Below are 12,619 nucleotides of genomic sequence, written 5' to 3'. Positions count from 1 at the left end.
TGCAATCGTGAGTTATAAAGTAAAACATTCTGCCCAACAGTAAAAGACTTGCAAAAAATTGATTTATCATGTAAAAGCTTTGTTCGCTCCTTATACAATTTGGCATTCTCATAAGCATCATGACGTATCTCCTCCAACTCATTCAATTGCAATTTTCTCTCCTCACCCACTAGAGTTAAATCAAAATTCAAAGCCTTAATGGCCCAATAAGCTCTATGCTCAAGCTCAACAGGTAGATGACATGCTTTGCCGAACACTAGGCGAAATGTAGACATCCCAATAGGAGTCTTATAAGCGGTTTGATAGGCCTATAAAGCATCGTCCAATTGAGTGGACCAATCTTTCCTATCAAAGCGAACCGACTTCCCCATAATCCGTTTGATCTCCCTATTAGAGATTTCCACTTGACCTCAAGTTTGTGGGTGGTACGGAGTGGACACCCGATGAGTGATGGAATATTTCTTCAATAAGGTCTCAAATGCTCTGTTACAAAAATGAGATCCCCCATCACTGATGATCGCTCTCGGGGTACCAAACCGATTAAAGATATTTTCTTTTAAAAACTTTACCACCACTTTGTGATCGTTTGTCTTACATCCAATAGCTTCAATCCATTTAGAGATATATTCAACAGCAACAAGGATGTATTGATAGCCGATCGAGACAGGAAAAGGACCCATGAAGTCAATACCCCACACATCAAATAATTCAACAATAAGAATGGGGTTAAGAGGCATCATGTTCTTCCTAGACAAACAACCAGTTCGTTGGCATTTATCACACACCTGACAAAACTCATGGGTATCTCTAAATAATGAAGGCCAATAGAAACCACATTGCAAGACTTTAGCCATGGTCTTTCTAGCACCAAAATGTCCACCACATGCGTGGGAATGACAAAATTCAAGAATGTTGGCAAAGTCTTGCTCATGTACACAACGCCTAATGACTTGGTCAGAACACACCTTGAACAAATAAGGGTCATCCCAAAAAAAATGTATGACTTGGGAAAAGAATTTCAACCGATCTTGTTTACTCCAATAATCAGGAATCTTATGAGTTACAAGATAGTTGACTATGTCAGCAAACCAAGGCAACTGGGATACTTGGAGAAGTTGTTGATCAGGGAAGGAATCATTTAAAGGAAGGAATCCTTCCTGAGGTGCTACACAGATCCTAGATAGATGATCAGCAACAACATTCTCACAACCCTTCTTATCTCAAATCTCAAGGTCATATTCTTGCAATTGCAAGATCCATCTAATCAAGCGAGGTTTAGTGTCCTTGATGGATAATAAGTACTTCAAAGCAGAATGATCAGTGAACACTATAACCTTTGACCCTAACAGATATGATCTGAATTTTTTCAAGGCAAACACAACAGATAGCAACTCCTCAGTGGTAGTGTAATTCAATTGAGCATCATGAAGAGTGCGGCTAGCATACTGAATGACATAGGGCATTTTATCCATCTTTTGCCCCAAAACAGCCCCCAATGCATAGTCAAAGGCATCACACATCAACTCAAAAGGCAAAGACCAAGTAGGGGGTTGGACAATGGATGCAGTGGACAAACATTTCTTCAGTGTCTCAAAAGCATGAATACAGGCATCATCAAAAGCTAAAACAACATCTTGAGCAAGCAAATTCGTCAAAGGACGAGAAATTTTTCTAAAGTCATTAATAAAACGCCTATAGAACCCAGCATGGCCAAGGAAAGAATGCACCCCCTTCACATAAGTAGCTGGTGGCAGATTGGCAATTAGGTCAACCTTGGTTTTGTCCACTTCTACACCCCGCTCAGACATTACATGTCCTAAAACAATTCCTTCTTTTACCATGAAGTGGCATTTCTCCCAATTCAAGACTAGATTGGACTTAATGCAACGGGACAATACGAGTGAAAGATTGTGCAGACATGTATCAAAACTAGAGCCAAACATAGAAAATTCATCCATAAAGACCTCTAAAAAGTCACCAATCATGTCGAAAAAGATACTCATCATGCACCATTGGAAAGTGGCGGGCGCATTGCATAAACCAAAAACCATGCGTCTCTAAGCATAGGTGCCAAACAGACACGTGAATGTGGTCTTTTCCTGGTCTTCTAGAGCAATGGGAATTTGATTGTAGCCGGAGTATCCATCTAAGAAGCAATAAAAATTATGGCCGGCCAATCGCTCAAGTACCTGATCAATGAAAGGTAGTGGGAAGTGATCCTTCCTAGTGGCGGAATTAAGTTTTCTATAGTCAATGCAAACACGCCACTTGGTGGTAGTTCTTGTGGGAATCAATTCACCACTTTCATTTTTCATTATCGTTATCCCCCTTTTCTTAGGGACAACTTGAATTGGACTCACCCAGGTGTTATCGGAAATAGGGTAAATGATTCCTATCACAAGCAACCTGATGACTTATTCTCTCACAACCTCCAGCATATGGGGATTTAACCTACGTTGCATCTCACGTGAGGCTTTAGTCCCCTCCTCCAAATGAATACGATGCATGCATATGGAGGGGCTAATCCCTTTTAAGGCATCAAGAGTCCACCCCAATGCCTCTCTGTGTGCTTGTAAAACTTCAGTCAATTGTTCCTCCTGCTCAGTACTTAAATCAGAGGAAATAATGACTGGTAATGATTTCATGGGCCCCAAAAATGCATACTTCAACGTGGGAGGAAGTGGCTTAAGATCTAGATTGGAAGGTTCAAGAGGTTTGTCCAAGTCAAGATGAAGATCCTGTGGATGATCAATTGTGATAACCTCATAAGCTTCCTCCAACAGAGGTACAAAATTGCGTAAAGAATCAACCTCTCGAAAATATGTTTCCTCATCAAAATAGTCCATGTCTAAATATGTTATGCAAGACTCAAAAGATTCAAGAGTGGATTCGTCATCAAGCATAAAAGTTTCTATCTTAAATGCAGGACTCAGATCATTAGACTCAAGTGGGTGGTGCCCGACATTAAATACATTCAATGAGACCTTAAAATTTCTAAAAGACAACTCCAACTCACCACTTTTACAATGAATGATAGCATTAGATGTGGCTAAGAAGGGACGTCCTAGGAGGACAGGAATTTGGTTGGTCACATTGATTACTGGTTCTGTATCAAGAACAATGAAATCAACCGGGAACAGAAATTTGTCCACTTTTATCAAAACATCTTCAACTATTCCTCGTGGTATCTTGACAGAACGGTCAGCTAGTTGAAGTGTGATGGGAGTAGGCTTCAATTCCCCCAAACCTAATTGCTAGTACACAAAGAAAGGAATCAAATTCACACTTGCCCCTAAGTCAAGAAGAGCTCTCTGGATGGTATGTTCACCAATGACACATGAAATTGCGGGACATCCAGGATCTTTAACTTTAGGAGGAGTGTTGTGCTTCAGAATTGAGCTTACATCCTCAGTAAGAAAGACCTTTTTGTTAACATGTTGTTTTCTCTTCTGTGTACAAAGGTCTTTCAAAAATCGGGCATAGGAAGGGACTTGCCTAATAGCATCAAGAAGTGGAATGTTAATGTGAACCTTACTAAACAGTTCCAACGTTTCATGCATGCTATCTCCTTTCCTTGGTGGGTCCGATAGCCTCTACAGATAAGGAGCTAGTGGGACTTGGTTAGGGATCTGCTTGGCTGTTGGTGGAGAACTTGGAGGTTCTTCACCCAATGATGTGTCCCCATTGTCATCCTTTGACTCCTTAGACTTAGTGGTCCCTACCCCATTGTTCAACTCACGACCACTCCTAAGGGTGATTATGGCTTTGGCTTGCTCATGGTGGGGTTTGGAACTCAACCCACTCTCATGTGTGCTTTTGGGGTTAGGAATGGTTTGACTAGGGAGTCTATTATGTGCTTGTTCACTCATGTGGCTGGTCAACTGACTCACTTGCATTTCAAGTTTAGCAATGGAGGACTGTGTATTCTGCATGAATAATTGAAGAGTGTATCCTCAAGTGAAGGTTTTTGTGGAATCAATGGCTGTTGAGTGAAGTGTGGGCACGAAGCTTGGGGTTGAGTAAACCCTGGAGGACCCCCAACTTGTGGGCCCTTAGACCATGAGAAATTTGGGTGCCTAGCCCAACCCGAATTATATGTTTCTGAAAAAGGATCGTTCCGGTTTGGTCTATAAAAATTCTGGACTGCATTCAAGTCTTCAATGAGCTCTGGGTAGGATGAACTAGATGGACACATTTGTGTGGGATGAGATGAACCACAGCATATGGCATAGATAGTAGATGGGTTAGGAGCAGGTGAACTCTTGGACACCATAAGGGCATCAATTTTTCTAGTCAACCCCTCAATCTTGGCCATGAGCATAGGTGTTTCACTAACCTCATAGAGACCCCCTCTTTTAGCTTCGTGGGATCTCCTATCAACATTAAATGACGAACCCCATTGCTGAGATTGATCACTCAACGTTTCAAAAAAATCCCACGCTTCACTAGCACTCTTACCCATCACACTCCCACCACTCGTTGCATCTACCATGGATCTAACCTGGGGTGTAAGACTTTGATAAAAGTATTGCACTAAATGCCATTTCTCAAACCCATGATGCGGACACCTACGGATCAAATCCTTCCATTTCTCCCAAGCCTCATAAAAGTGTTCACCCTCCTGCTGCATAAAGTTGGAGATTTCTCTTCTGAGGGTTGTAGTTCTCTGAATGGGAAAGTACTTGGACAAAAATTTTGTGACTAATGTGTCCCATGAAGTAATGCTGCCCACCTCTTAGGAATTACGCCAAGACTTGGCCTTATCCTTAAGTGAAAATGGAAAAAGTCTTAACCGGATAGAGTCATCTGAGAAATTCTGGAATTTGAAAGTTGCACAAATATCTAAGAATTCCTTGATGTGGTAATATGGGTCCTCCTTCTCCAACCCATAGAATGTAGGGAGGAGTTGGATCACACCCGGTTTCATCTCATAACTGGCGGTAGTAGTGGGTGGCAATATAATGCAAGAAGGTGATGTGAAGTGGGATGGGATAGAATAATCCCTCAGGGCTCTACGGTCACCTGCTGCAGGTAACTGTACTGGTTCGCCCTGATTGGCCATGGTAGCTCCTTACTTGGCTTCGGGTGTTTTCCTACAAATATGTTCTACCTCTTCAACAAAGGGAGCTAATGGTCCACCTAGGGAGCGGCGCCTGTGCATAAAAACACAAAAAGAAACAAAATGAACTATCAAATTAAGCTAACAAACTCACTACTAAAAATATGAAATAACTAGAAGAAATAAAAATAATTCCATACAAAATCACCAAGCTAAAATTATGAAAGCAAAAAATAAAAAAATAAAATAAAATAAAATAAAATAAAATAAAAATAAATCTAACCTAAGACCATGGAGAACAAAGAAATACACTTAATACGTGCCTCCCCGAAAACGGCGCCAAAAACTTGATGTAGAATTTTATTACATCGGCTTTAATACCTCGCAAGGGTACGAATCGTTCATGTAATTTAGCGGGAATCGAGGGTCATATCCATAGGGAGGACTGAATTTTGTGTATTCTTCAGTCAACTAGCCTAACCAAATATGATGAATTAATATGAACTAAACACTAATTATATCCTAAATTATCAAGCAATCATCTGGTTAACTACTTGCACAACAGGAAACGTCAACTCTGGATTTTACGGTGATTCCTGCCTCTCTCGAGCGTCATGTAACCATGGATCCAATTTCTCAATCCTTGCATCTAGCCCCTCTCGGGCGCATAGAGTGAAAGACAGAAATCGGATTAAAATACCAAAATCCAACCTCAATTATAATCCTACCCTAATTAGCTAATTTAATCAAATATCTGGAAAACAAATATTCAATAAACATTAATTATCAAATCAGATTCTATAAACATTCAAAACCTAAGTTCAAACTATATAAAAAATTAAATTCAAAAATGATGAATTACTCCCCTTCTCCTTCCTCTCGCTCGGGCAGCAACTCGTTCTCACGGGTGCAGCAATTTCCCGAAATTGATGGCTTCGGGTAGCAAGAGTGAGTGGCTGGAGGTAGAGACGACGCCGGCGACGAAGGATAGAAGCCAACGGACGGAGGTGACGTCCGACGAAGAACGAAATAGTGATGAAGTTCTCTAACCGGCTCTCCCGAGTATTCGGTCAGAGTCGGAATAGCTCCGGGAATGGTCAAAAATACGTAATCAATGTTGGAGGATGGTCGGAATGCGTAATTGGTACCGGAGAAGCCCTCTCAGATCACCTCTCGGCCTGGCGAGCGGACACTAGCACTGTCGAATTCACCTCGATAGAGACTCTCTCGAGCTCTCCTTGAGTTTGTTCTCGATTGCTGGACGGCGGTGGATGACGGTGGCACGGCGAAAGATAGTGGCGTGGCGAACGACGGTGGGAAACTCCTCTCAGGTCTGCCCCTGTTTCCGGTGCTTTGTTTTGGTCGACGCCCTCTATTTTCTCTTGACGCTCTCCTGCCCCCTTCGACGCTCCTCTTTTCCTTTAATACCATCTTATTTGTTTTAAAACGAATTGCCCTAAAAATCACCTCCATTTGACTAAGGGCATTTTGGTAAATATCTCCTTCTCCACCAAAATTCTCCTGAAATTCCATAATTGAATCTATAAAAAGCATTTTAGGAAGAAATAAACCTTAAAAACAATGAAATATAATTCAGGAGAGAAAAATATGCAATATCGACAGTGATTAATGCCAAATTCAATAAATGCTCATTTCATTTGAAAATCGATAAATAACCACCTATAACACAATTATAAAGGTTATTCTATTATAATTAACCTAGTTCTCATGTCAGAATATGGCATCTATCAGGTTGTACTAGTGGAATTTTTCTAACATGGATAACAAACCTTTGGTGTTCATTTTTAGTGCATGAAATTATTTTCTTCACTTACATTTATTATAGTTTTCAATTTTTTGCATACGTAAACTCTTAAATTTTCATTTTGTTGTGATCTATTTGCCTTATCTTTTTGTTTACGAGAAAATGGGAGAGTGAAAACTCAAGTTTGGATTTGAAAAAAAAATTGAACATCCAAAATGGAAATGCACAAATGCTGAGAGAGATAATTCCAAAAACTATTTGTCATTTTTAAAGATTGTAAACTCTTTTAGTTTTTTATATATTAGGTTTTGAAATCATCGGTAGACGAGGGGTGGTGAGGCATTTCTGACTGAGTGTTGACTCCCAAACATAAGTCATTTCTAAAAAAATTATTGTCGTTACACTTCATTAATCGATAAAAAAATTTACGATGATCTATGATTGTTAGGTCCGCTTGTTGTAAAATAGGCAAAAAGTGTGTGGTTTGGCTCTAGTAAATGTCGCATCGCATGTTAACTTGAGAATTTAATTTTTTTTACTCCTTGAAATTTTTGGATCATTAGGTCATTTGCATCTTCTACATGTTTCAGGCATGCATATCCATCACATTTAAATAATGTTAATATTAATTATAGATCTCTTTCTTACAAAATTCCACAAAGCTGCAAGGGGTTCTACTAGTGGAATTACCCAAACATCGATACCAAAACCTTAGTGTTTGTTTTTAGTTCATGAAATAATTTTCTTCACATACATTTATTATAATTCTCAATTTTTTGCATACATAAAGTCTAAAATTTTCATTTTGTTGTGATCTATTTGCCTTTTTTTTTTACAAGAAAAATGGGAGAAAGAAAACTCAAGTTTGGATATGAAAAAAAATTGAACATCAAAAATGGAAATACACAAATGGTGAAAGAGGGGAGGGCGAGGCATTTTTAACTGAGTGTGGACTCCCAAAACATAACTCATTTCTAACAAAAATTATAGCTGTTACACTTCGTTAATCGATCAAAACATTTACGATGATCTATGATTGTTAGGTCCGCTTTTTGTGAAATAGGCAAAAAGTGGGTTGTTTGGCTCCAGTAAATATCCCACTGCACGTTAACTTGAGAATTTAAATTTTTCTACTCGAAATTTTTGGATCATTAGGTCATTTTCTTCTTCAACATGTTTCAGGCATGCAAATCCACCACATTTAAAACATGTTTGGATCAATTAGAAATCTCTTTCTTATAAAATTCCACCAAGCCATTAGGGGTTGTACTAGTGGAATTTCCCAAACAAAGATAACAAAACTTTGGTGTAGATTTTTAGTGCGTGAAATAATTTTCTTGACTTACATTTATTATTATAGTATTCAATTTTTTGCATACTTAAACTCTAAAATTTTCATTTTGTTGTGATTTGTTTGCATTAAGTTTTTGTTTACGAGAAAAATGGGAGAGAGAAAACTCAAGTTTGGATTTGAAAAATAATTGAACATCCAAAATGGATAAGTAAAAATGCTTAGAGATAATTCCAAAAAGTATCTTTTATTTTTAAGGATTGTAAACTCTTTTAGTTTTTTATATATTAGGCTTTGCAATCATTGCAAGAGGGGGGCGGGGTATTTTTAACTGAGTGTTGATTCTGAAACCTTAAGTGATTTCTAACATAAATTATAGTTGTTACACATCATTAATCGATCAAAAAATTTCCGATGATCAATGATTGTTAGGTCCCCTTTTTTTAAAATAGGAAAAAATTTGGTTATTTGGCTTACGTAAATATCCCACCGCACGTTAACTTGAGAATTTAATTTTTTCTACACCTTGAAAGTTTTGGATCATTAGGTCATTTGCATCTTCAACATGTGCCAGACATGCATATCCACCACATTTAAAACATGTTAGGATCAATTAAAAATCTATTTCTTTTAAAATTCCACCAAGCCATTAGAGGTTGTACAAGTGGAATTTCCCAAACATGGATAACAAAACTTTGGTGTTCATTTTTAGTGCATGAAATAATTTTCTTCACTTACATTTATTATAATTTTCAATTTTTTCCATACATTAACTCTAAAATTTTCATTTTGCTGTGATGTATTTGCCTTATATTTTTGTTTACGAGAAAAATGGGACAGTGAAAACTCAAGTTTGGATTTTAAAAAAAACTGAACATAAAAAATGGAAATGCAAAAATGCTGATAGAGATAATTCCAAAAAGTATCTGTGATTTTTAAGTATCTCTTTTAGTTTTTTATATATTAGATTTTGCAATCATCGGAAGAGAGGGGGCGAGGCATTTTTAACCGAGTGTTGACTCCCAAACCATAAGTCATTTCTAACAATAATTATAGTCATTACACATCATTAATCAATCAAAACATTTATGATGAGCTATGATTGTTAGGTCTGCATTTTGTAAAATAGGCAAAAAGTGGGTTGTTTGGTTGTGGTAAATATCCCATAGCATGTTAACTTGAGAATTTAATTTTTTCTACTCCAAATTTTTGGATCATTAGGTCATTTGCATCTTAAACATGTTTCAAGCATACATATCCACGAAATTTAAAACATGTTAGGATCAATTAGAAAGATCTTTCTTATAAAATTCCACCAACCAATAGGGGTGGTACTAGTGGAATTTCCCAAACCTGGATAACAAAACTTTGGTGTTCATTTTTAGTGCGTAAAATAATTTTCTTCACTTACATTTATTATATTTTTCAATTTTTTACATACATAAACTCTGAAAGATTCATTTTTCTGCGATCTATTTGCATTATATCTTTTTGTTTTTGAGAAAAATGGGAGAGTGAAAATTCAATTTTGAATTTGAAAAAAAAATTGAACATCTATAATCGAAATGCACAAATGCTGAGAGAGATAATTCCAAAAAGTATCTTTTAATTTTAAGGATTGTAAACTCTTTTAGTTTTTTTTTTATATTAGATTTTGCAATCATTGTAAGAGGGGGGGGGGGGGGGGGGGGGGGGGGGGGTGGGGAGACAGTTTTAACTGAGTGTTGATTACCAAACCATAAGTCATTTCTAATAAAAATTATAGCCGTTACACGTTATTAATAGACCAAAACATTTATGATGATCTATGATTGTTAGGTCCTCTTTTTTTAAAATAGGCAAAAAGTTGGTAGTTTGGCTCTGGTAAGTATCCCACCGTACGTTAACTTGAGAATTTAACTTTTTCTACTCATTGAAATTTTTGGATCATTAGGTCCTATGCATCTTCAAAATGTTTCAGGAATGCATATCCACCACATTTAAAACATGTTAGGATCAATTAAAAATTGCTTTCTTATAAAATTCTATCAAGCCATTAGGGGTTGTACTAGTGGAATTTCACAAACATGGATGACAAAACTTTGGTGTTCATTTCTGGTGAGTGAAATAATTTTCTTCGCTTACATTTATTTTATTTTTTAATTTTTTGTGTACATAAACTCTAAAAATTTCATTTTGTTGTGATCTAATTGCCTTATCTTTTTGTTTACGAGAAAAATGGGAGAATGAAAACTCAAGTTTGGATTTGAAAAAGAATTGAACATCCAAAATGGAAATGCACAAATGCAGAGAGATAATTCCATAAAGGTTCTTTGATTTTTCAGGATTGTATACTCTTTTAATTTTTTCTATATTGGATTTTGCAATCATCGGAAGAGGGGAGGGGGGTGGGGTGTGGAGGCATTTTTGACTGAGTGTTGACTCCCAAACCATAAATCATTTCTCACAAAAATTGTAGCCATTACACAATATTATTCGATCAAAACATTTACGATGATCTATGATTGTTAGGTCTGCTTGTTGTAAAATAGGCAAAAAGTGGGTTATTTGGCTCTGGTAAATATCCCACCGCAGGTTAATTTGAGAATTTAATTTTTTCTACACCTTGAAATTTTTGGATCATTAGGTCATTTGAATCTACAAAATATTAGAGACATGCATATCCACCACATTTAAAACATGTTAGGATCAATTAGAAATCTCTTTCTTATAAAATTCCACCAATCCATTAGTGGTAGTACTAGTGGAATTTCCCAAACATGGATAACAAAACTTTGGTGTTCCTTTAAAGTGCGTGAAATAATTTTCTTCACTTACATTTATTATAGTTTTCAATTTTTTGCACACATAAACTCTAAAATTTTCATTTTGTTGTGATCTATTTGCCTTATTTTTGTTTACGAGAAAAATGGGAGAGTGAAAACTTAAGTTTTGGTTTTGAAAAAAAATTGAACTTCCAAAATGGAAATGCATAAAAGATGAAAAAGATAATTCAAAAAACTATCTGTGATTTTTAAGGATTGTAAACTCTTATAATTTTTTATATATTAGGTTTTGCAATCATCAAAAGAGAAGGGGGGGGGGGGGGGTGGGGGGGTGGCGAGGAATTAACCAAAATTATAGACGTTACACATCATTAATCGTTCAAAACATTTGTGATGATCTATGATTGTTAGGTCCACTTTTCGTAAAATAGGCAAAAGTTGGGTTGTTTGAATCTGGTAAATATCTCACCGCACGATAACTTGAGAATTTAATTTTTTCTACTCGAAATTTTTGGATGAATAGGTCATTTGCATCTTTAACATGTTTCAGGCATGCATATCCACCACATTTAAAACTTGTTCGGACTTATTAGAAATCTCTTTCTTATAAAATTCCACCTAGCTATTAGTGGTTGTACTATTAGAAATCCCAAACATGGATACAAAAACTTTGGTGTTCATTTTGAGTAAGTGAAATAATTTTCTTCAGTTAAATTTATTATAGTTTTCAATTTTTTGCATGCATAATTTTTATTTTATTGTGATCTTTTTGCCTTGTCTTTTTGTTTACAAGAAAAATGAGAGAAAGAAAACTCAAGTTTGGATTTGAAAAAAAATTGAACATCCATAATGGAAATGCACAAATGCTGAGAGAGATAATTCACAAAAGTATCTGTGATTTTTAAGGATTGTAAACTCTTTTAGTTTTTTTTATATATTAGGTTTTGCAATCATCGAAAAATGGGGGGCGAGGCATTTTTAGCTGACTGTTGACTCTCAAACCATCAGTCATTTCTAACAAATATTTTAGCCGTTACACATCATTAATTGATCAAAAGATTTATGATGATGTATGACTGTTAGGTCCACTTTTTGTAAAATAGGCAAAAAGTGGGTTGTTTAGTACAGGTAAATCTCCCACTGCATGTTAACTTGGCAATTTAATTTTTTCTATTCGTTGAAATTTTTGGATCATTTGGTCATTTGCATCTTCAACATATTTCAGGCATGCATATCCACCACATTTAAAACATGTTAGGATTCAATTACAAATCTCTTTCTTATAAAATTGCACCAAGATATTAGGGGTTGTACTAGTGGAATTTCCCTTACAGGGTTAACAAAACTTTGGTGTTCATTTTTAGTGCGTGAGATAATTTTCTTCAATTAAATTTATTATATTTTTCAATTGTTTGCATACATTAACTCTAAAATTTTCATTTTGTTGTGATATATTTGACTTATCTTTTCGTTTACGAGAAAAACCAGAAAGGGAAAACTCAAGTTTGGATTTGAAAAAAAATTGAATATCTAAAATAGAAATGCACAAATGCTGAGAGAGATAATTCCAAAAAGTATTTGTGATTTTTAAGGATTTTAAAAACTTTTATTTTTTAATATATTAGGTTTTGCAATCATCGGAAAAGGGGGGGGGGGGGGGGGGGGGGGGGGGGGGGGGTGGGAGCGTATTTAACTCAATGTTGACTCCCAAACCTTAAGTTATTTCTCATAAAAATTAT

General features: G+C 36.3%; 1 protein-coding gene and 1 non-coding gene across 2 annotated transcripts; one reads left to right on the top strand and one right to left on the bottom strand.

Moving 5' to 3' along the window:
* Nucleotides 1-1,220: 1,220 nt before the first annotated feature.
* On the bottom strand, nucleotides 1,221-1,808 carry LOC137935317 (uncharacterized mitochondrial protein AtMg00860-like). The gene is made up of 3 exons (XM_068779987.1): nucleotides 1,557-1,808; nucleotides 1,383-1,472; nucleotides 1,221-1,301 (listed from the first exon to the last, which is right to left on the bottom strand). Exons 1-3 carry the CDS (start codon nucleotides 1,806-1,808, stop codon nucleotides 1,221-1,223), a joined length of 423 nt encoding a protein of 140 aa, XP_068636088.1.
* Nucleotides 1,809-4,550: 2,742 nt separating this feature from the next.
* Nucleotides 4,551-4,657, top strand: LOC137935598 (small nucleolar RNA R71). The gene has a single exon (XR_011109298.1). It is a non-coding gene; the product is annotated as a small nucleolar RNA R71 (small nucleolar RNA).
* The last annotated feature ends 7,962 nt before the right edge of the window (nucleotides 4,658-12,619 follow it).

This window comes from Aristolochia californica, unplaced genomic scaffold (genome assembly GCF_029961685.1).
Source record: "Aristolochia californica isolate CCGP_79_NKW_82.1479 unplaced genomic scaffold, dmAriCali1.0.hap1 SCAF_6, whole genome shotgun sequence".
NCBI lineage: Eukaryota > Viridiplantae > Streptophyta > Magnoliopsida > Piperales > Aristolochiaceae > Aristolochia > Aristolochia californica.
Note: the sequence above shows the minus strand (reverse complement) of the source record. Positions and strands in the feature narration are given on the sequence as shown.